General features: G+C 40.8%; 1 protein-coding gene across 1 annotated transcript in view; it reads right to left on the bottom strand.

Moving 5' to 3' along the window:
- Positions 1 to 22,835, bottom strand: part of LOC126413162 (gastrula zinc finger protein XlCGF49.1-like) — a 30,578-nt gene extending 7,743 nt beyond the window's left edge. The window contains exons 1-2 of the mRNA XM_050083056.1: positions 22,449 to 22,835; positions 16,772 to 17,021 (exon numbers count right to left, since the gene is read on the bottom strand). Coding sequence (XP_049939013.1) covers positions 16,772 to 17,021; positions 22,449 to 22,835 — 637 coding nt within the window. The remainder of the gene's footprint in view (positions 1 to 16,771; positions 17,022 to 22,448) is intronic.
- Positions 22,836 to 24,614: the final 1,779 nt, after the last annotated feature.

Raw genomic sequence — 24,614 nt, 5'->3', positions numbered from 1 at the left:
AAAGATTGCAGTCAAGTGTCATTGTCTGTAGCGAGCATGAGAACGTGCGTTCGATCATCGTGTTTCCGCATTATCAACAATCAGCCGCGTCGCGACGGTTACGCCTTTGCTTGCATAAGTGAGAACTGAGAACTTCATAATTAACTCTATGAACAGAGTTATATCATTACTTGCGTCAAGGAGGACTGGTACCAAAAGAAATCTGTGTATGCGTGACGAGCGTAAGAGCTTTCGTTCGATTATTCGGCGCCGGCCGAAGTGGCTGTGCGGTTAAAGGCGCTGCAGTCTGGAACCGCAAGACCGCTACGGTCGCAGGTTCGAATCCTGCCTCGGGCATGGATGTGTGTGATGTCCTTAGGTTAGTTAGGTTTAACTAGTTCTAAGTTCTAGGGGACTAATGACCTCAGCAGTTGAGTCCCATAGTGCTCAGAGCCATTTGATTATTCGGCTTCCGCTTCATCAACAATCATCCGTGCCGTGTTCGGTTACGCCTACATTCGTCAGACTGTGGACTGGTAATCACCCATTAATTGGGATAAACACTTATGACTTAGAATGTAGGCAGTGCAACCTGTGATTTCATATCGTCTCAGAATATAGATGTTCATACCGCACGTAAGACAGTGTTGTGCTTGACGTTGAGTGTCTCACCTAAATCCGCTTGCAAAAGTAGATTCGTAATTCCAGGCAAGTCAGCAGCAGTGTGGAGCAGAACAATACGACCACCACGGGATTATCAGATACGTGGTGTGGTTCAAATGGTTCAAATGGCTCTGAGCACTATGGGACTCAACTTCTGAGGTCATTAGTCCCCTAGAACTTAGAACTAGTTAAACCTAACTAACCTAAGGACATCACACACATCCATGCCCGAGGCAGGATTCGAACCTGCGACCGTAGCGGTCTCGGGTTACAGACTGCAGCGCCTAAAACCGCACGGCCACTTCGGTACGTGGTGTGGACAGAGCGCATGAGCAAGAACAGCAGAACCGAAATCAGTTTGAGTTCCTCTACCATTGGTACCCCTGGGCGTGTTACATGGTGACGTGTATTCAGTACTTGCAATTTTCGGATAAGAAGTGCCATATAATTAATTAGGGGAGTGAACTATTTCTGTATAAATGGTGACTGTTAATTTGGATTGTTGAGTGGGATGTGTACGTCAAAGAGCTAGTAACACTCTGTACGTACTCGTCTGATTCGTGACAGTGCTATGGTCTAGTGCTACCAAGTCTACGACCATAGATACTAGTAGACTGGCCTTGCCGTGCAGAAGCTATAGGGCAGTTGCGGCTCCAACACAAACCACGTGACTGTTGCCATAACGTGGCGGGATTTCAAATCAGCGGTCTGCCTTCCTAAGTTTGTATCGCATTTTACCCACATTTCTCAATTGACTGCCAAACGCTTCCAACAAAAATTACTTTTTTATTTGCGAAAAATTATGTCAGAACTACATTTGACCTGGATTTGTTCACAGTGCCATTTATAAAATCTAACAAACACATCGAACGCCCCTCTGGTGGGCAGCGGGATGAAATTACTATAAACTATCAATTAAAGTAAAATGTTAAAATTCTTTTAAACAGTAAGAGTGGGCTCGTGTCAAAACTTTAAACATTGGATTCGCTGAGTTTTGAGCTCTAGTCACTTATAAAAGAAAATGGGATATGGGAATTATGTCAACTATAGTTGCAAAAATTGTCGACTTTAGGAGCAGGTCCATTTTAGAGTATCAATTTTAGGTGCACTTCAAAGGTTCAGTTCCTACTATTTTTACAAAAGTTTAAACTATCAGTTTAAAAAAAATTATATTTTAGAGGAAAGGTGAGACTTTGAAGTTTCAGAAAATAATTTTGGAGCCTACATTTATTTAATAGTATTAGAAGGTAGAAAAAAATTCTCTTCATGTGCCGACTGTGGGTGCTCTTACCTTATTATAATCTCACTTGTATATACAAAAAGGCGCGTATGTGCAGATGGCTTAAAGTTTTTCCGTTTCAGGGCCTGTATCCAAAGCTGCCTTCGTTTTTCATCCTTAGGGAACCTATGAGTAGGAACAAGAAACAGTTATACTTACTTCTGTAACCGAATTATCACAGATACTTTCCAAAATGTAATATGAGTCTGACTTTACAGGCATCACTTTTAACACTTTAATTTACGTGATACTCTATTTCAAGTGTAAAAAACATATAAAAGTCACTTCAGCACATTTCAATAAACGCATTGCAATATCATAGAAACACAGGTGAAATGTAATGCCATTTCCCCCGACTAAACGCTGAGTACAGCCATAAGCGCAACACGAAACAATCATGTTTTGCCGACATTCACGTGACTTTAACCCTGAGATGTCGGAGCCACGAAAATGACGACAGGACCAGTCTATTATATTTATGGTCGAAGTCCGAAGTAAACATACTCCACAGTGGTGCGCTTTTGACGACGCTAGCGGCACCTAGGTACGAAAGTGAGCACTTATTTGACAGCCATAACGGTAGACGACGATAGTGTCACCTACGGTGAAAAGTGAAAACTTTTTGGCAGCCATCATCATATACGACGCGAGCGGCGCCTAGGAGCGATGCCCCAAATATTACCATGCTTTGCAGAGAGGGTGCAGTGCTGACAGCCGGACGGCGTCTACTGAGTCGGCGCTACGGCACAGCTGCTACTACGGGGCCAGAATACAACGCAAAGTAAGTCGCGCATCACAACGTTACCACACGCAACTGAAGCAACGAGAGTAATTAACTGGCAGCGCAGATTGCGTTCTCTAATTATGTAATTACAAACAGTGACAGTTAAAATTCTTTTGTATCATTAAATTAATGTCACGAGACATTATTTACCTTGCCGACCGTAGAGTAAAGTAAATGTCACTGCAAGACCCCGCTTACTTAGTAGACTAATTTTTTAACAACAGGTAATACTATTACCGAACTGTATTTACCTTAGCTTATATTTCATTTTTTCTTCTTTTACGTGATCTTGTATGTTATGTGTGCTTCTGAGCACGAATTACAGCGTTGAGTGCATACGGCGTTGTAGTTTTGTTGTGGTTATTGCCATCCATTCGGTGCTACGAGCGTTATTGTGATTTGTTTATTGCTTCCTTGAGTGACTTACGTGTGGCTCAATACTGCAGATAATGAGATTGGTGCAACTGCAGTAGAGAGGGAGGTGAAAGGAGACTCTTTCGGTGAAATTAATCAGGTGGAGACGAAAACAGAAGCAAGTAGTAGGGAAATGTCGAAGGATTCCGGTATAGGTGACAGTAGTATATCTACAGAGATGGGATGTCCTAATGCAATGTCGTCACCAACCGTGGAGACGCCATGACGGGATGAGTGTAGATTTAGGTCTGACATGTCTACCGTTGACATGTTCAAAACATTATTGTATGATAATAAACAAATAAAGTAAGACATTAAGCGCTAGAGGGAAGATATTATGTGCCAAAAGGAAGATGTTAGGCGATCACTAGAGCATAACAACAAACAATTAAGGGAAGATATTAGGCAATCGGTGGAGCAGATAAACGAACAACTCAGTAAAACGATCGACGAGACTAATGAGGCTCCAAGGAAACTGGCTGAGTCAAGTCATCAGAGAATAGATGAACTTACCGTTCGGTTTGAGGAGAACGTTGCAGACAGTGCTAAACGTTTTGAAAAGGCAGAGTAAGATGTCAAAGAAGTGAAAGAAGAACTTAGTAAAAGGGTTGAGAGTTACGACGAGCATTGCAAAGAAATGGATGAGGAAGTGTAAAACTGTAAACACAGAATATCAGCTGTTGCACTAAACCAGGATGCATATGCACGGCGAGTGGAAGAGGTGTACAGTGAGGAAGGCAAGACTAAGGAACAGGTCAATCAGCAGGTGAAGAGTGAAGTGAAATCACTATTACGTGATGGAAGCATTGCCGGACGTAGCTTAATTGGCATACAAAATGATGAGGTCTTCCTTGGCAAAGGGAATTTTAAGAACTTCGAACCAAATGGAAGATGGCATCCTGGAGATTTTTTAGATCAATTTAAGGGCGTGTTACCTGAATTATGGGACAAGCAAAGAAAGGTACCCTTCGTTGCAGCAAGATTGGAAGGTGAAGCTGGTACGTGGGGTATGAGAATAGGACACGAGTGTACGACCTTTGCTGAATTTGAAAAGGAAGTTTTGCAACAATATTGGTTGTGACAGAAGCAAAATGAAGTACGTAACAGTCTATAGCAAGGTAGAAGGTTTGAGAGAGGGGTTACCAGAACTTAAGGAAAATTTTTCAAGGTCAATATTATTGTGAGAGAAACTTGTTTTTAGGTGAACCAATGACGACAGAAGCAACAGTGTCCCTGATCATAAGTAAACAACCAACTAGAGTTCAGGATAATTTGCTAGCAATCCCTAGAGATGACAAGAGGCAATGAAGTCGGCCTTAGGACAATTAGACGTGTATGAGTCAAGAGGAACAGAAGGAGACGAAGATGATCGAAGACTATGAGGGAACAATGAACCCAACACAAATAACCATTCAAACCATAACAAAAGACATGGTGGACGACATTGGAATATTAATAATGACAGGAGACATTATGGTGGTTTCTGTGGCCATGGTGGTTACAGAGGCGACCGTGGAAGCTACGGATATTAGAACTCAAGGCACGATGCATCAGATGGCCAGGAGCGAAACTGGAAACATAGCAAATGGAAAGAGTATATAACATATTTTGAGGGTGTAACCATCAGCATACCTCATGCCACAAGGGCAGGCACCATGTGGAAAACATTAAACTGTACCATGAGCAATATTAATGACTGAATGATATATGTGACGTATTTGAATCTTTATATATGTCAGCTGCTGTTGTCCTTAAGCACAAACATTCATTTCTGAATATTATGAGGTTTTATGAGGTCACTCTAATCGAGTGAGATTTAACTAGGTTGTGTTACTGCCATATGCAATAGTATTTTTTTCTCACTTTCTATCTGTTCGATCTAGAGTATAGGTATTACGTTTCTTCTTGCCCATACAGTGATGTGGTTGAGTGATTATCAGTGTCTACAGGTTGTGTTATCCAAAAGGTTCTTCATTTATTACTGTGCCTGCTTAATCATTGTTAATATTTTTCTATTATTCACTCAGTAACTAAATTTAGATGAAATCCATATATTCTCTTGTTACTAATGTATGTGCTTGTTAAGTCATATAGACCATTGTAATGCCTGTTCAACCTGCTCATAGTCTGTTACTACTACAGTAGACATTTTACATCTTCTTCCACGAATTTTTGATCTGGCGCTTTTTTAATAATATGGTGACGCTTTAACAAATTTAAGCTTTGACCTGACCAGCGATAGGTCTTCCAAAACTGTAGCGGTCTGTTTCTTTTCCTTCTTTCTTGCTGTGTGTGTCACATGGACGATTTCGTTTCATGTTGATGCCTACATTTTAAATTATATGCTTGATGCTTGTTTTACGCCCAGTAGTGTACCTGTCACATAGGTGTTTGCATGTGTCCAATCCTTAGTTAGTGAAGTAGTTGAAAGTCACATTTTTCACAGACTTCTTCACGGATGTTGTCACTTTCCATTGTTTATATTAGAACTACGTAGTGTAACTTCCGCAGAACGTAAGACAGAATACCCATTTGTCTCGCCCATCCAAGCAAACTTAAACTCAACATTTCTATGTTTATTGAGGTGAATCTCAGCAAGAATTACGAGTCTGTTATTGTGTACAATTTCCAAATTCCAAATAAAGTCAGTTTTTAGTCGATCAGTGTTCTGCCATCTGGGACACTGGCATGTGTTATGAAAGCTTGTGTTTCTCCGTGACTCTTTCATGTGAGTAACATGATGTTTAAGAAAACGCGATAGCAAATTAGACTGCCTGAACGAACTATCAGACGGCGTTCCGGCAAAACCTTTGCCCAAATACAAACTTCTATGTGCCACTATCGCAATCACCTATCATTCCAAATTGTTTTGGATCCTTTGGAAAATAACGTTAAAAAGTCAGCGCTCCCGACATGGAATGAGTTTCTCTTCAGTCATAAGATATTCTGTAGGAGAATATGCTGTCATGTATCTTTCCCTGTAAAGGTCATAAATTCACGATTAGTAAACAATAGGCATATTTTGTCCCCTTTTAAATATGTTCTTAATGTTTAACTATCGAGTAATGCCACTAATTGATGTCATGGTTGCATTAGATAATGAAACCTTATTGTATTTTCTTGTAATTTTCGATGTCTTATTGTTACACTACAGAATGTAACGTACCAAACTAGTAGCAACGGTTGGGTTCTACTTTCGCCCGTCTGAGCACTTGACCACCCTACCTCCAGGTCGATATGTGAAAATAATGATGCGTCCTTTAGTAGGGACCGTTTGGGTAAATGGCTGATGTCTCATTTGTTTCCGTCCAGATCAGAAAGTTCCCGTTATTTACTACAACCCTTTAAATACTACATTTCAAGGCTGCCCATAAAATAGTTTGTGATGGTGTGGTGTTAGACGAGGGGGTATGGAGTATTTTTAATATCTTCGAAGACAAATGGCGACTTGCAACTGCTCATAAAAAATTCCAGTTGCGGCCCTGTTAAGAAATTGGAAATGCCAACTCTTAAATCATTTTCTTTAAAGAAAAACGCGTGACTACACTACGATTTTCCTTTCCCAGAGGTCTAGATGTTGGGAGGACCGCAACGCTCCCTTTGCTCCTGGGTATGGGCGCCCTAGCGAGAAGTGGCAGCAATATCAGAATGAGTGCTGTACTCAGTGTTTAAAATGTTATCATCTCAAGCACAGAGAAACATCTCACAGTTTCATCACGAATATCCGTCACAAACCAGTGTTTCGAACAACACGTTAAGTCTTATGGAGATGCTTCGAGACCTCAAAAGGAAATTCCTGGAGGTTCTTTTTGAGAAACACAACTGAGCAAATTTAGAGGACTGAAATTTGAAGCTGACTGCCGAACGATTCTACTGCCGCCAAAATACATTGTGAGTAAGGATCACGAAGATAAGATAGAGAAATTAGGGCTCATACGGCTACACATGGACTCTCCTTTTCCCTTGCTCTGTTTGTGAGTTGAACAGGAAAGAAAATGACTCGCAGTGGTACAGAGTACCCTGCGCCACCTTACGGTGGCTTGCGGAGTATCTATGTGGATGCACATGTAGATGAACTAGCCAGAAAGAATTTCCAGGCTTACCGCACTAAGAAAAGTGAAGCCCCTTAGTCTTACGACGAAGAGAAGAAAACATTACATACAAAATTTATAAATAATTTCATCACAGCGTACAAATGAATGAATATTTTATTCTGTCATGTGCGATAGCAGGACAATGCCAACATTCGCGTCTATTCAGACACTTATGTACTGCCTATTTAAGGTGAGACAATAACGCCGACGCTGACTCTGGTTACGCTGTTCCAGACATGTAGACAATCGGAGAAAATACACTATTTTCTTTGCACACTACTGTAGCAGTAAAATGCACCCATGGAAAGGTGTCAGGCCCACTCCATACCCAAAATACATGAACTCTCTCGTTGCCTGACCACTCTCTAAAGTTTCAGCATTGTATGACGAAAAAAATATTTTTGCAGCTCGTGCCACAGAATATATAAGTCTTGTCACCCCCATGGAGCTAGTACTTGGTGCCGACCGCGCTGCACGGACTTTCCCGCACCCCCAAACGCCTCCCCACCCCTTTCCACGCCACTGCAAATGTGCAGAAGCTCTTTCTAAGGCCCGATCACTACCGAAGCTCCGACCGCGTACGTTAATTTTGTTCAGTGTGCCTGTAATCAGTGCTGTCTGCTCGACAACCTATTAATCAAAATCCCCTACCAATCAACGTCCACTGCAGTCTAGTATCTAAAACCGTCTGGTTAGAGCAAGCCAGGGTGCACTCTCAAATTATAGTAACTAGCTCAGGTAAATGTTGAGCGTTCATTCAGTGAATCAGTTTACACGAATCTAACTGCACTGCTTGTCATTCATGATTCAGTTGATCTATTGTCGTAGCATTGTTAGTGTTCCAGCAATCAAAATGTCAGTGTTATAATTTTACACCCACATAACTGTATTAAGCCTTAACGAAGTGCCAAGTTCGTGTCACTCCAATTAGCGCTTCATGAGGTGCAACATTTTTCTACTGAGATTTTCTGTACAGTTACAATTGCTGATTTTTTCACATCGTTGTAAGTTGAAAGTTGCGAGCTTCAAGTCCCTGTCTCGTAAAGGGTTAATTATTAAGAAACTTTGTAGGAATTTACGGATGAACGTTTCATACTCACCATTGTAATGATTCGCCTAGAACCCACTGTGTACCATATAGAGCAGCCTATATCCAAGGAAAAAGGTGAAAAAGTTTTCGATTTTAACTATCGTATTTTCGCTGAGTGAAACAATTAGTCAGAGAACTAACTCGTTAACGCTTTTAACAATCTTATGTGAAACGTTTTCTGATATTATACTTACAAATATTAATTTTGTAATGTTATCTGACTCAATCAGTAATGATTTACAGAAACACACTAATACCATGAGTTACCAGCTGTCTTCTCCATTAATACTTGATGCTAAACTACGAATTTTCAGTTTTTAATCGTTTCTGACTGCTATTATATCTTTTGTTCCACACGTCTGATACTACATGCATCTGGATACCTAATATCAGAGTAATATAACGTAATATGGAATAGAGGAAATTAGAACAATTTATTTTTAGCAACTTCTTTATTGAAAATATATGTAAAATTTACACAAAAATAAGTGAAATATGTTTTTTCATAGAGATTCTCATCAACAAAGGGGGCCATCAACACAGAAAAGCCAAGTAGGAACTAGGTATGTGTTCATACCAATATCCTCACCCTTTTGTCTCATATTTTATCTCACATAGTTAGGTCATCGAAAATCTAGATATGAAACGTACTTTTGGATTTCGTCACTCTGTCTATCTCATACTGAAATGGTGTTTATATCTTCATGGGAGATCAATAGTAAAAACGTATCACAGATCATTGATCCACATACATAAGCAAGTCCTACAGAGATCAATAAACCACGAATTCTCCGTTTATCAGCAGTGAAGCAGGTTGTGAAAGAATTTCTACTTTACCTTTTGACCTTTTTCTTACATTAAACATCGGTATGCAGTAAAAATAAGCGAGAAATACTACCTGGAAGCCTTCCGTGATTAGTACAGTCATTTCAAGATGTTAGTTCTAGTAAACCAGAGATTAAAAGGATGTACTCGTAACATAAGACTTGACTTAAGTGTATCTGAATAAATGTAGTTGTCTTAATCTTCTCATTTATCCACCATAATCATATAATCTAATAACCCATTAGTTACATGTGTTTTCGAACAGGAATATGTCGAAAAAGGTGGTACAGTTCCCTTTTAAAATATAGGGAAACTTAGGAAAACAATTTCTTCTAAATAGTGATATCACACCCACCATAAACTTTAGCCAAAAATTCGGAAAACCACCTCTACTATCAACCAGACGAATGCTCTCCTGTCAAACGTACTGCCATAAAAACTGGTGCGAAAGCATCATCGGATATGCTTTCTTTATTTGTAATACTGTGTTTGGGCCGGCTGCACTCACATCTACATCTACATCTATACTCCGCGAGCCACCTTACGGTGTGTGGCGGAGGGTACTTATTGTACCACTATCTGATCCCCCCTTCCCTGTTCCATTCACGAATTGTGCGTGGAAAGAACGACTGCTTGTAAGTCTCCGTATTTGCTCTAATTTCTCGGATCTTTTCGTTGTGATCATTACGCGAGATATATGTGGGCGGTAGTAATATGTTGCCCATCTCTTCCCGGAATGTGCTCTCTCGTAATTTCGATAATAAACCTCTCCGTATTGCGTAACGCCTTTCTTGAAGTGTCCGCCACTGGAGCTTGTTCAGCATCTCCGTAACGCTCTCGCGCTGACTAAATGTCCCCATGACGAATCGCGCTGCTTTTCGCTGGATCATGTCTATCTCTTCTATTAATCCAACCTGGTAAGGGTCCCATACTGATGAGCAATACTCAAGAATCGGACGAACAAGCGTTTTGTAAGCTACTTCTTTCGTCGATGAGTCACATTTTCTTAGAATTCTTCCTATGAATCTCAACCTGGCGCCTGCTTTTCCCACTATTTGTTTTATGTGATCATTCCACTTCAGATCGCTCCGGATAGTAACTCCTAAGTATTTTACGGTCGTTACCGCTTCCAATGATTTACCACCTATGGCATAATCGTACTGGAATGGATTTCTGCCCCTATGTATGCGCATTATATTACATTTATTACGCCATATGGCAGCTCTAACAACAGAACTGTTGTTTCCATGCATCGTGCTACAAATATAAAAATTCATATACAAAAGGAGCTCTAGATAGTTTGGCCCTCAATTTTCTACAATTCAAGCTTCACTTGTGAACCCATGGATGGCATTTCAAATCTACACTGTGAAGTTCAAAATGGTTCAAATTGCTCTGAGCACTATGGGACTTAACTTCTGAGGTCATCAGTCCCCTAGAACTTAGAACTACTTAAACCTAACTAACCTAAGGACATCACACATATCCATGCCCAAGGCAGGATTCGAACCTGCGAGCGTAGCGGTCGCGCGGTTCCAGACTGTAGCGCCTAGAACCGCTCGGTCACCTCGGCCGGCCACTGTGAAGTAAGAACTTACAAGCTACTCTATTCTTTGTTTGTTTGTCGTCTTTTCAAAAAACAACCTCCATGTACACGGTTCGCTTTTTTGTAAATATTGCTGAGATCACCCAATGCAACAACTTAAAAAGTCCTGTGTTTTTTACAGCTCCCTCCAGATAATGATTTGGTGACGCCACAAGGCACAATGTTTGTTGGCGAGACGTTTGTAGTGTTAAACAAATATTCTGAGTACTGTGGGCGGCGTAATATAACAGAAACCAAATTCGAAAACCAGTTTCTAAAAAATACAAGTAACAAAATTGCAGCGACTCTAATACTGAGAAAGCAGTCTCATAATTGGAATCTAACAACTTGAAATATTCTGTTCTGTGAAAAGAAAACCTGAGTAAAAGGTTCGAAAAACAGTTTCTAAAAAATAAAAGTAACAAAATTGCTGCGACTCTAATACTGAGAAAGCAGTCTCATAATTGGAATCGAACCACTTGAAATATTCTGTTCTGTGAAAAGAAAACACGAGTAAAAGGTCGAAGCAGCAGATGAAGGGAATATTGCACACTAGAAGACAAAGTTTTATGGAGTACTGACATCGTGAGATAGGTTAGTTTTCCATAGACATTTGTGAACAGCCGAAGACCCATAAGCTGCAGGGAGTAGCAAGGCAGGCATATATAACAGTTTTGATTAAGTTCCCTGAAGCATATGTGCAACAAATGCAGTGACTGGAAACTCAGAAAATTCAATAAAACATTTGAAAATCAAATTAACTTCATAAAAATCAAGTTCCTTTCCAGTTTCCATTTGTAGTGTCCCTCAATTTCGAAGTCGAAGGTTCATTCACAACCCTTACCAAAACTAGATATCAGTACCTGGAATAGTTCTTCTTATAAAAGCATCATTACCTGTGGTAATCGCTTTTCTCGGTCGTTCTTATAAAGAGCTATATAAGGTTTGTTAACTGTACTCTCACAACAAGAGTAGAACGCACAAGAGAATACAATACTCGATGATTCAAAAGACAAAAATTATATTATTCAGTAGCAGCATCCAGATTAAGAAGACTTAAAAATTGATATTTAGTACCAATATAACCTATTCATGAAGCTGGAGATAGAGTGGTGTGGATGTATTAGTCATACCGATTTATTGCCAAATTACTGAAAGACAAGCGGATGTGACAGGGACTATGTCGCCAACAAATGATTATGCGCTCCCTTATGTCGGCATAGGGGCAGGGAGTTTCTCTACACGTGACCTAATACAAGCCACGTCAACGTTTAGAAAAAAAATTACAGAAATCTCGTACAAAAATTATGGGATACGAAAATATACTGAATCATTCCCGACTACATTGCCTACTGTGGAAGAATAGGCCATCACAGTCTGCTTTTCACAGCAGTGTTGGGGTTAATATTTAGCTAACAACAATGTACCTGTCTATGATTCTGCTTTTGGGTAATAGTGTTCCGCATGCGTTATACACGGTGTATAGTAATGGTGAACCAAGGACTAAATTAAATCTTTGGAAGCAAAGTGTTCTTCCACTGGATAAAATAATTTTGGAACATTTCTTATTTCTGTTTTATTTTAGGGCTTTTAAAGGAAATGAAAATCTGAATAACATTTTCTGTTAAGCTTGATGAAAAACATCCAGGTAGGTAAAAGCATTCCGAATAGATGTGATAACGATATAAAATTCGTAGACAAACAATTGTTGATGAACTCGAGTAACCAGAAAGCAACTGAAAAGGAATGCGATTCTAGACCTATTACTGGTAATGTCTTTTAGGTCTTCAGTTCCCGATAACAGAAAATATGCCCTGAACCTTTGAATGAAGATACATCCAAGTAATTTAAGAATTAAAAATAAATTACAGCTTCCGAAACTTAAAGACTTTGTTCATTTTTACGTGACTAGAAGAGCATGAAATAAATGTGAGATAAATATATACCAGGAAATGTTACAACCTATCCATATTTTAAGAAGATTTGAATCCATTATGAAGTAATACGATCTTTTACAGAGACTGAATATTTCGACTGAACGATCCCACATAATTTGCTCAATGCTTACTTACGGCATGGAATTTCGAATGTGGAAAATACGCTATCAGTTATCATCAGCACAATGCAAGTTCTCACAGGTTTCATTTAATTATGGATTGCTGTTGTAATAAGAATCTCTAACAGATGAGTGAGCAACATGCTAATGCGTAACAGCACCATACTTAATGCTACATGACATTACGGAAAATTACTAAGTCACAGTTTCTGTGATGTAAGTGCTTTACACGAAAATTTAAGAAACCCAAGTATGTGGTTTGACTGGTGGGTCTCCGTCGAACGAAATAGATCAATAAACAGATGATTCGACCTGGCGGACCTTGTAACATCATCAGTGTCAAAACATCCCACTTTTGCAAATGATTCAATAGGACTAGACACATAATACTTTCGTTATAGGTAAGTAAAGACGAGATACACATCATTCTTTGGTATTGGTGATGAGATTTTAGAAAACGAAAATTAGTTCCATAACGTGTTGATATTTATGATATTGTATCAATCTGAAAACGACAGTAGCTTACATAGCGCAGATTTGATAACTGGTCGTCTCTTGTCTCGTTTATTGTAAGAGATTTTATCTCGCTAACAGTGTCCTTGATTCTTTATGTTGATCCTGTAACATAATTGGAACACTTCTCATTCATATGTACGGCCCATACAAATTATTTTTAGTTCTCTGCTTGTCCTCCTTGTAAACCATTACTTTACACCACTGATGGAGATATTTTATGGAATTAAATACATCCGTCTATTAGAAGCTTCATAAAACACGTTCTGATGTCAAATAGTGGCGAAGTACACAAAAATTTCGCATTAGTAAAAACTACTGGAGCAATGGGAGAACTTTCATCTGAAATGAACTCGCTATTTAGTTATTAATGAGACTGTTTGTGATACACATAGAGCAAAAGCACAGAAAGAAACCATTGGTCAACGCAAAATATAGTAGTAGAAATTAAGGCAAGCCCCAGTAAAACAGAACTGAAGACTCGAACAACTGAAAGGATTGTGCTGTATATGAAGCAACAATTTGCAAAAAGAGTGAAGCAAAGAAGACCGACAAGAGTGGAGATTTGCCCTCGAAACAATTTAAAATTGCTACTGTTACGTATTAGCTTGGAAATGAGGAACCGTTACCTAAACCGGTCCTCTACAAGTAATCTTCCGTTTAACAGGGAGACGTGATTAACAGAAAACCCGGGGAATAAAACAGGGAAAATTTGAAACGTGGTGGAACAAAGGCATGTGTGCAATTAACATCAGTAGAACACTGTTAAATCAGAAGCATTAGACAGAAATGGCGGAGCTACAATTTTCTGCCAAAATCTTCACAGAATATTTCATTTTCTAAGGCATATTAGTTATTTCGGAAGAAGCTGGTAGTGTCACTAATAAAGAGATTGAGATATGGGTGACGATGGCGTTAATTTTATCAACGCTGTTTCGTATGGTACTGCATTGGATCAGTGTTTACAATTAATTACGTAATGAATATTCAAGTATGTAAATATATGTTCAAAGATGCCATATTGCTCAATGACTGGTGATAGATGCCACGAAAATGTATGTAAGACATTGATGGACAAGATTACTGCTAAAATTCTAACAGAGTTCATAAACAAGAGATAATGCAGAGTTCAAAGAGTTCCATGTGGAGCATGTGAAGATGAGTGCGGTGTAATAAATTCATATGATTATTAAGGATTCACTGCAATGTGCTTCTGTAAAGCGTTGAACAAAGCTGATTAGTTTAATTCGTTCTGTTGTTTTGATACAAAGGAAAACAAAAGTAGTAAAATTTTAGGAAGATGTAAGATGAAATGGGGAAAGAATTTCTCAAGATGAGACAGTCTTTACGCGAAATCTATGACGGCTGTAGGAATGGAGAGCAACACAGTTGCATGTAATCTGTTTTCATAGGCTGTGGTTAGCAAAATAAGTAACTGTTCACAGCCCGCCTAAAATGTCAAATGGAAGGATCAATGATCATTATTATTTATATCACATGACTAATCTTATCTGTTGCCATTCTCAGTAAGAGACATTCTGCTAAAAATAACTGGATGCAGTGAAGTGGCTATTTGACGGTGGATCAAATTCAGTTTTATTGCTCTTTGTGAATGGTGACAAAAAGTATAGACCGATTTACACAATAGACATGTTTTCGATTTATTTCCTCGAGTTTTCAGGCCACATTTGATGATGGGACAGAATTTCCAGAATTTGATAATGTGGAGTGAAATAATAAAAATTGTAGAGTGCAGTCAGAGCCATCAGTTAGGTAAGGAAACGAAGATTACCACTGAGTCGCTTTCAAGAGTATTGGGAACGTTGGAAGGGCTGGAAAATACATAGAGGACATTTCTTAAAAGACATCATAATCGCCGTTGAGTGTACAAAATATTTATTATTACGATTGCAATTTCGGCCTTATGGCCATTTTCAAGTAACACTGCAAAAGTTACGTAAAGACAAAAAATACAAAAGGGAAGCACAGGGTGTGTATACATAATTAAGCAAGCATTTCATTTCATTAAGATAGTAGCGCACTTATAAATATTGGTGAGATATGTACATTACTTACATTGTGTCAGAATATAAGACTATCTGACATTACATGTCGTCGTCAAAATGCAGCCTTTTGACTGTGAGAGTCCAACAAGATCCGATGAGTACGACACTTCTTACATCGTAATATGTTGTTAAATGTGTACTGAACTGTCAATGTTACCATCGTTCTAATAATCCATCATACATACAAGTTCAGGTGCACTGACAACATGTGGAGCTAAGTCCTTTGGCGCGAAAATACGTTTACTAAAGATACTGTCTGTGCACGTAGCAAAGATAGTGCATACCAAGGATACAACTTATGAGCTTTATACCGTAAAGTCTTTTCATCTGTCGACATCATACAGCTTCCAAAATAGTGCTATGATTGTAAAGGGCAGTAGGATATGATGTGAATATTTATTTGTAACATAATAGAGGATAATACCTGTGTTATCTGTTAATAAGGTCTCACGTTGACTTAAGCGCTCGTAAATGAGATGAAGACAGAGCTCTGATACATAATACCTTGTATGCGTATATATTTTACGAATGTGAATGACGTAAAACGCTCGCTAGCAATCCAGTTGATTGTGCAGCACCACAAATTGGGACAAAACATCACAATGCCTCCGCACAAATACAGGATGCATCCTTCAACCAGGCTCTATTATAGGAAACACGACCAAGTAAATATGTATACTATTCCATCGAAATCGCTTAAAATGTTTTGGATGAGTGTCTAAAATAGGTGTACAGTTCTATGAATCACTGTTGAAGTAGATTGATATAATAAATCACATTCTTCGAATGCAATTAAATGTTTCATTTCTCATCAACTTTTATAAGTGCGCTAATATCTTAATGAAATATTTGCTTAATTATGTGTATACACCCCGTCATTCACTTTTGTATTTTTTGTGTTTTGGCAACTTTTGCAGTGTTAAATATTAATAATAAATATTATATACGGGCAACGGCGACTATGATGTCTTTTAAGAAATATTATATGACTGTGAACCCCAACCATGAGAAGTTAATCATATAGACAACAGCATTACACCAAAAGCAACACTGCTGAATAAAACTTAAATACGATAATAACACTTAATGTGGATGCTGCTACATAATCGTCTCTTACAATTAATTACGGGCATTGCCTTGGCATATTGGCTCGCGGCGACTCAGGCAGTATCTGAGCCATTGCAGTTCGAGAGTGGAGCCTTCTCAACTTTTCTTGTGTGGGTGGCTGTCGGAGCCGCGAGAGACGTAGCGGAGCCGGTAGTGAACATGACGTTTCGGGCGCTGGCGGCGGCTACATCGTCGGTGCGATGCAGCACGCGCTGCACTAGTTCGCCGGACACGCGCATGATGACGCTGGCGCCCGCCGCTCTCGCCGTGGGCCCGCCGCTTCCTCCGCCGGCGCCGCCCTCGACGCCGACACCACCCCCGCGCGGCGGACCCGGCGCTGTGCACTTCTTGCGGTGCGTGCGCATGTTGCTGGACTGGCTGAAGCGCGCGCCGCAGCGGTCGCAGGCGTGCGGCCGCAGCCCCGTGTGGCAGGACATGTGCGCCTTGAGGTGGTGCTTCTTGGTGAACGCCTTGGCGCACTCGCCGCAGCTGTACGGCCTGATGCCGGAGTGCAGGCGCTGATGGAGCATCATGTTGCTGCGGTCCGCGAACCGCTTCCCGCACACCTGCACACAAACAGCTCTCAGGTAGAGCACCAAACTCAGTCACACTGGAGTCCTACATCTAATGGGTCACCGATTTTCCCCTTGTTCGACAAGATTTTAGTAAATACTTGTACGTAACAAATGTTGCTGTAGTACGATGCCCTTCTCAAGCGTTTCCAAAACTTAACATTCCAAGTATCACGATCCTGTTAAATATCACAAGAGGATACAAACCGCCGAGTAGAGGCGCCAACACATAAGGCTAAGGTCTGCACGTCTTCTTGTACTACATTGCAGCTACGTCACTCTTTTCTTCCACCAAATACTCGTATTACTACAAAAAAATCGTGTTTATACGGAGAGGAGCAAAGATAATAATGGTAATCATTATGGTACAATCTTGGTATTGTATCGTTTGTATACTTTTCAATACACTGACGCTCTTACTGCAAATGACAGGTACGAGGGTCACTCCAAAAGAAATGCACACTATTTTTGTAAAAATACAGTTTTTATTCTGCATGTGAAAGTTTTACAGTGTGCAGATACATTCTTACCGCTTGTTTTCAAACTTAGTTCAACCTGTTCCCGTGAGTGGCGACGTCACAGCATGTCTTCATGATGGCTGCTACACTTGACGTTCGTCAGAAGCAACGTGCTGCGAAAACGAGACAGTGGGAAACATCCACAAGAGGTTGAAAAAGGTGTATCGAGATGCTGCTGTCGATCGCAGTACAGTTAGTCGGTGGGGAAGCAGGTTACGTGATGAAAGCGGACACGGCAATATTGAGGATTGTCCTCACAGCGGCAGGCCTCGTACTGCACACACTCCGCAAAATGTGTAGAGAGTTAACGAAATGGTGACTGCTGACAGAAGCATCACAGCGAACGAATTTTCACGCTACGTTGGGATAGTGGAAGGGAGTGTTTGCAGAATACTGAAAGTGTTGGCGTTAAAAGAGGTTTGTGCCAGGTGGGTTCCCAGGAGGTTGACAGTGGCTCGCAAAGAAACAAGAAAAAAGGTATGCAGCGAACTTTTGGAACAGTACGAGAATGGTGGAGATGAATTTCTTAGAACAATTGTGACACGTGATGAAACATGGCTCCATCATTTTTTACCAGAGACGAAGAGGCAATCAATGGAGTGGCATCATGCAAATTCACCCAAGAAAAAAAAAGTCAAAACCACACCTTCTGCTGGAAAATTTATGGCTAGGTGTTTTTCGATTCCGAAGGACTCTTACTTGTGGACATCATGCCAAGTACAACCACCATAAATTCTGATGCATATGTGACGACACTGAAGAAACTTCAAGCTCGACTGAGTCGCGTTCGACCACATCGGCAAAAGCAGGATGCTTTGCTGTTGCACGACAATGCACGGCCACATGTCAGTCAAATAACCATGGAAGCGATCACAAATATCGGATTGACATCACTGAAACTCCCGCCTTACAGTCCTGACCTGGCTCCATGTGACTATCAACTCTTAGGGAAACTGAAAGACTCTCTTCGTGGAACAAGGTTTGAAGATGATGACTCCCTTGTGCACGCTGCCAAACAGTGACTCCAACAGGGTGGTCCAGAATTTTACCCTGGAGAAATGAAAATATTGTTCCTAAAGGATGTATCTACACACTGTAAAACTTTCAAACTTGTAAAATAAAAGATGGATTTCAAACAAATAGTGTGCATTTCTTTTGCAGTGACCCTCATAAATATCACAAGAGGATACCAGCCGCCGAGTAGAGGCGCCAACACATAAGGCTAAGGTCTGCACGTCATTCTTTTTTATTCTTTTTTTGCTAATCTTCCACCAAATACCCGTATCACTACAAAGAGTCATGTTTCTACGGAGAGGAGCAAAGATAATAACGGTAATCATTATGGTACAATCTTGGTATTGTATCGTTTGTAATCAATACACTGAGGCTCTTACTGCAAATAACAGGTACTTTATTCGAATCAGGTATAGCTCGATATGCTCTCACTGCGATACGTCCATGAAAGAATCGATAAAAATTGGAAATTTGTGGAAAGTTCCTTTGGGACCAGACTTCTGAGGTCATCAGTCCCTAGGCTTACACACTACTTACTCTCACTTACGCTAAAGACAACAGACACACCCATGCCCGACGGAGGACTCGAACCTCCGACGGGGTTAGCCGCGTGAACCGTGGTAAGGCGCTTCAAACCGCGCGGCTATCCAGCCCGGCAGTATCGATCAATTAATGGCCCTTTATTATTTCTTTATTGAATCTCACTGTAACTGCACCACAATGATTATCGTTTTTATTGCCGTTGTTTTCCGAAGAAATACGATTCGTTGTAGGGATACAAGTGTTTGATGAAAGACTAGGATAAAAATTAAACGCAGTACGGCCAGGTTTCCAGTGTGCCGCCTTAGCTGATCACGATAGCGCCGCTGGTCGGGAGTCGATTCTCTCATATAGTTTCCATCGGACTATTAAAATTTCGAATGCCGATTTTTCAAAAATGCATGAGGAGCACTTCGTACTAGAGCAGCCGTCGTTAGATCTAAGTATGTACTAAAATCGAAAGATGAGTAAAACCTTGAGGCTTTCCTCGAAAGACCTTTACACTTTGTGACCTTTAGGGTCAACATTGTGTAGGGGGAAAATACGTTTCTACATCCATCATAAAGTATTTAGCTCGTCAACTATGTGATACGACAATTAAATCTCCGTGATTAGGAGGAAGATATATTTTACACTGCAGTGTTTCTCGCAGGTATCGATGATTCTTTGTGGGGGCATGTGAATAATCCATGAGGTTATGTTGCATATTGTACTGGTATCAGTTAAGTGAACTAGCCACAGCTCCTATAGATGTCACATATCCAATTTATGTAAAAGTTTGATAGAAACTGAAGATGTATTAGGACTGTTGTTGCCATTATAACATATTGCGTAATGGACAAGCCTGTACCATAGCAGTACAGACCATGAATCTACGTGTGCTATGATTTAAAGAAGCAATTACAAGGAAGGAAACTATATAGCTAGCGTACTGAAACGATGTGACACAGCTACAAGTATTTGTGGCAACGTGGTTTGGCTTTCGTACACGTACGTTAAAAGACCTCCATATTTTGCACCTAAAATCTCAACACATCAGTAGAATGCCAGAGGCATGAGCTAAGACCAAGGTTCACAACGCACAGATAGTTGATCTTTTTTTCTGTTAAATAGTCGTGCAGACACGGAACAAGATTTCTGCAAAAAACATGTTTGGTTATGTTTTTACTTATGCAGTTCAGGTAGTAGCAAACTACAGTGACGTATACACAAAAATGCAAAGAATGTAGGAAATTGTCTCATTTAGAAGGAGACAGGTTCATTACTTCTTTCAAACAAGGGAACATTATCTGAGGAGGACACATATTTGAGATAACAAAATACTTACTGTGTTACAAATCTGTCAGTGTTTCTCAGGAATTACTTCACACTGAAACAATCTGCTGTCACATTTATAATCTCAGTCCATTACTTTATGAGACTTAAAAGCATTAAATGGTTTCATAGACGCTACTTTGGTATGTTCAGGAGAGGTTATTCTAAGTATGTCATTTGTCTGGAAATAGCTAAATTCGTAGATTTAGGATCTGCATAATATGAAATGCCCAAGGGCCGGCAGTGACTCTTACAGCAACGGGATATCACTATAGAACAGCTGCTTACTGTACTTGTTGACGATTCTCTCCAACATTTCGCAACTCTGGAATAACACGTTAGAGTAATCGTAGGGACATTCAGATTGTAAAAGTTGAAGTCTATTGAAACTGAGGGAAAGTGTCCTATTTTACTTTTTGTATTTCAAACAGTGATAAGGAAAGGAAGAAGTCAGAAATGGCGTTGTGTTTATTGTCTGCGTGACGTAGTGAGATTCATCGCGCTGCAACTGTATTAGGCTTAAATATGAGTTCCAAGTGGTTGTGCAGAGAGTAATGACGAACAAAGTTGAGGTTAGCACTGAGATTTAAAATTGTGGAAGAGAATGCAGTTGCTGAAGTTCACCACCAATATGTTTCGGTTTATAGTTAAAATGTTATGAATTGGAAAAATAATCTAACTTTGTATCAGGAACTTACAAAAACTGAAAGCATCAATTGAACGACTACACTGAAGAACAGATTCAACCAAAATTAACGAACAGTGGTCCAAAACCTTGTGCTTAATTCCATTAATCACGACAGTCAGTTTTTCGAACAGAAAAGAACAAAGACGCATTAAATTTTTGATTCAGTGGAACAATCATCACCACTACTTACGTCTACTGAGAGACACTAGCAAACTGGTTTGTGCCACTCACAACAAACTGTGAGGAATGTAGCTGTGGAGAGACAGTTTACTGTATAACAGTATTTATGTGATAACTGTGTGTAGCGCAATGAAATTGGCGTAATGCCATAGAGGGACATCTAGCCTAGTAGCCTCTCAACATAAACGAGCAACATGTTTATCAAATTATCAAATGGTTCAAATGGCTCTAAACACTATGGGACCTAACATTTGAGGCCATCAGTCCCGTAGACTTAGAACTGCTTAAAAGTAACTTAACCTAAGGACATGACACACATCCATGCCCGAGGCAGGATTCGAACCTGCGACCATAGCAGCAGCGTGGTTCCGGACTGAAACGCCTAGAACCGCTTGGTCACAGCGGCCGATATCAAATTATCGACATCACAAATTTCTAGGAATGAAGGAATAGGCGGTATTTCAGTTCATAAAGGATAAAAGTGGAAAGTGATAGTGATGTTGTTTCACCAGCCATTCCAGAATCCACTCAAGTGATTTTAGGAAACCAATGAAAACTTAAACAACGATGTTAGCATAAAGATTTGAATAGCTCGCCCATATATCACCCCAGTGTCTTGCAATTTAACTGTAAAAGAGCTATAAATATGTAGCGTCAGAAACCTACATCTTCATCTATACTCTTAAAGAAGCAACAGCAAAATGAATAGAAATCAATCCAGTTGGTTTTAAAAGATAATCTATTCTCTTCTTTTCCCATCTAGTAAAGCGGCTATTTCTTCGGGGCTCGGAAAATTATGTTTTTATTATATAACTTTGTGGTCCGATGTCCTTCCTGAAGCCACAGTCGACAAGGTTATCTACGAGAGGAATAGCCCATGTGCCATCTGTCTGAGTATCATGTAACCTTTGTTCGGTGAGTTATCGTATCTTAACTCATTGAGTATCATATTCCTTAAGGCGCAATCTAGGCGCCATCCCAACCTTTGCCTGAACGAGCGTGGGAAACTGCCTGATTGGATCCAAGTCTAGCTCACACCCGTGCCTCAGAAAGTAGATTATTGTGTGTTACTGTACACGAACCGGTCTGCTTTGGAAATGTGGACGGAAATGTTAATCAGTGAAAGTAGGAGTAAGCTGGAAGAAAACAGTGTTCCCGATAACTTACCTCACAGTTGAAGGGCTTCTCACCGGTGTGCGTGCGCATGTGCTGATTAAGCAGCATCTTGCGCGTGAAGGCTTTGTCGCAGAGGGAGCAGGCATGTGGCCGCTCTCCCGTGTGTATGCGTTTGTGCGTGGTGTAGGCGACACGTTGGTTGAAGCGCCGCCCGCACTCGGCGCACGCGTACTCCCTGCGGTTGCGGTGGATCTTCATGTGCGAGCTGAGGTAGCCGCGGTTGTTGAACACCTTGCCGCACTCGGGACACGCCGCCGCGAACTCGTGCGTTCCCGCGTGCACCGACATGTGGTACTTGTAGTTGCGCTGCTGGGTGAACGCTTTGCCGCACTCAGCGCACTGGTACGGCTTCTCTCCCGTATGCGTGAGCGCGTGCATCTGCAAAGGTGTACAGTGTCCGAAACCGGAACGTATGTGAGCTGAGCGAAACAGAAAAATATTGGGCTGACGAGGGAGGGAAGAGATAAGGAAGTTTTCGAAGCAGCTGGAGATAATAATGTTGCAAAACATGGATATGGAGATGGTGATATTGATATTCTTATTACACTACTGGCCATTAAAACTGCTACACGAAGAAGAAATGCAGATGATAAATCGGTATTCATTGGACAACTACAGGGTTATTACAAATGATTGAAGCGATTTCACAGCTCTACAATAACTTTATTATTTGAGATATTTTCACAATGCTTTGCACACACATACAAAAACTCAAAAAGTTTTTTTAGGCATTCACAAATGTTCGATATGTGCCCCTTTAGTGATTCGGCAGACATCAAGCCGATAATCAAGTTCCTCCCACACTCGGCGCAGCATGTCTCCATCACTGAGTTCGAAAGCATCGTTGATTTGAGCTCGCAGTTCTGGCACGTTTCTTGGTAGAGGAGGTTTAAGCACTGAATCTTTCACATAACCCCACAGAAAGAAATCGCATAGGGTTAAGTCGGGAGAGCGTGGAGGCCATGACATGAATTGTTGATCATGATCTCCACCACGACCGATCCATCGGTTTTCCAATCTCCTGTTTAAGAAATGCTTCTGCTTTAGCCTTTTCCGTAAGATTTTCCAAACCGTCGGCTGTGGTACGTTTAGCTCCCTGCTTGCTTTATTCGTCAACTTCCGCGGGCTACGCATGAAACTAGCCCGCACGCGTTCAACCGTTTCTTCGCTCACTGCAGGCCGACCCGTTGATTTCCCCTTACAGAGGCATCCAGAAGCTTTAAACTGCGCATACCATCGCCGAATGGAGTTAGCAGTTGGTGGATCTTTGTTGAACTTCGTCCTGAAGTGTCGTTGCACTGTTATGATTGACTGATGTGAGTGCATTTCAAGCACGACATACGCTTTCTCGGCTCCTGTCGCTGTCACTGCGCTCTCGAGCGCTCTGGCGGCAGAAACCTGAAGTGCGGCTTCAGCCGAACAAAACTTTATGAGTTTTTCTACGTATCTGTAGTGTGTCGTGACCATATGTCAATGAATGGAGCTACAGTGAATTTACGAAATCGCTTCAATCATTTGTAATAGTCCTGTATATTATACTAGAACTGACTTGTGATGACATTTTCACGCAATTTGGGTGCATAAATCCTGAGAAATCAGTAGCCAGAACAACCACCTCTGGCCGTAATAACGGCCTTGATACGCCTGGGCATTGTGTCAAACAGAGCTTGGATGGCATGTACAGGTACAGCTGCCCATGCAGCTTCAACACGATACCACAGTTCATCAAGAGTAGTGACTGGCGACTTGTGACGAGCCAGTTGCTCAGCCACCATTGACCAGACGTTTTCAATTAGTGAGAGATCTGGAGAACGTGCTGGCCAGGGCAGCAGTCCAACATTTCCTGTATCCAGAAAGGCCCGTACAGGACCTGCAACATGCGGTCGTGCATTATCCTGCTGAAATGTAGCGTTTCGCAGGGATCGAATCAAGGGTAGAGCCACGGGTCGTAACACATCTGAAATGTAACGTCCACTGTTCAAAGTGCCGTCAATGCGAACAAGAAGTGACCGAGATGTGTAACCAATGGCAGCCTATACCATCACGCCGGTGGTACGCCAGTACGGCAATCACGAATACTCGCTTCCAATGTGCGTTCACCGCGATTTCACCAAACACGGATGCAACCATCATGATGCTGTAAACAGAACCTAGATT

The sequence above is a fragment of the Schistocerca serialis genome, chromosome 7 (assembly GCF_023864345.2).
Source record: "Schistocerca serialis cubense isolate TAMUIC-IGC-003099 chromosome 7, iqSchSeri2.2, whole genome shotgun sequence".
Taxonomy (NCBI): domain Eukaryota; kingdom Metazoa; phylum Arthropoda; class Insecta; order Orthoptera; family Acrididae; genus Schistocerca; species Schistocerca serialis.
This window is presented reverse-complemented; position numbering and strand designations above follow the sequence as displayed.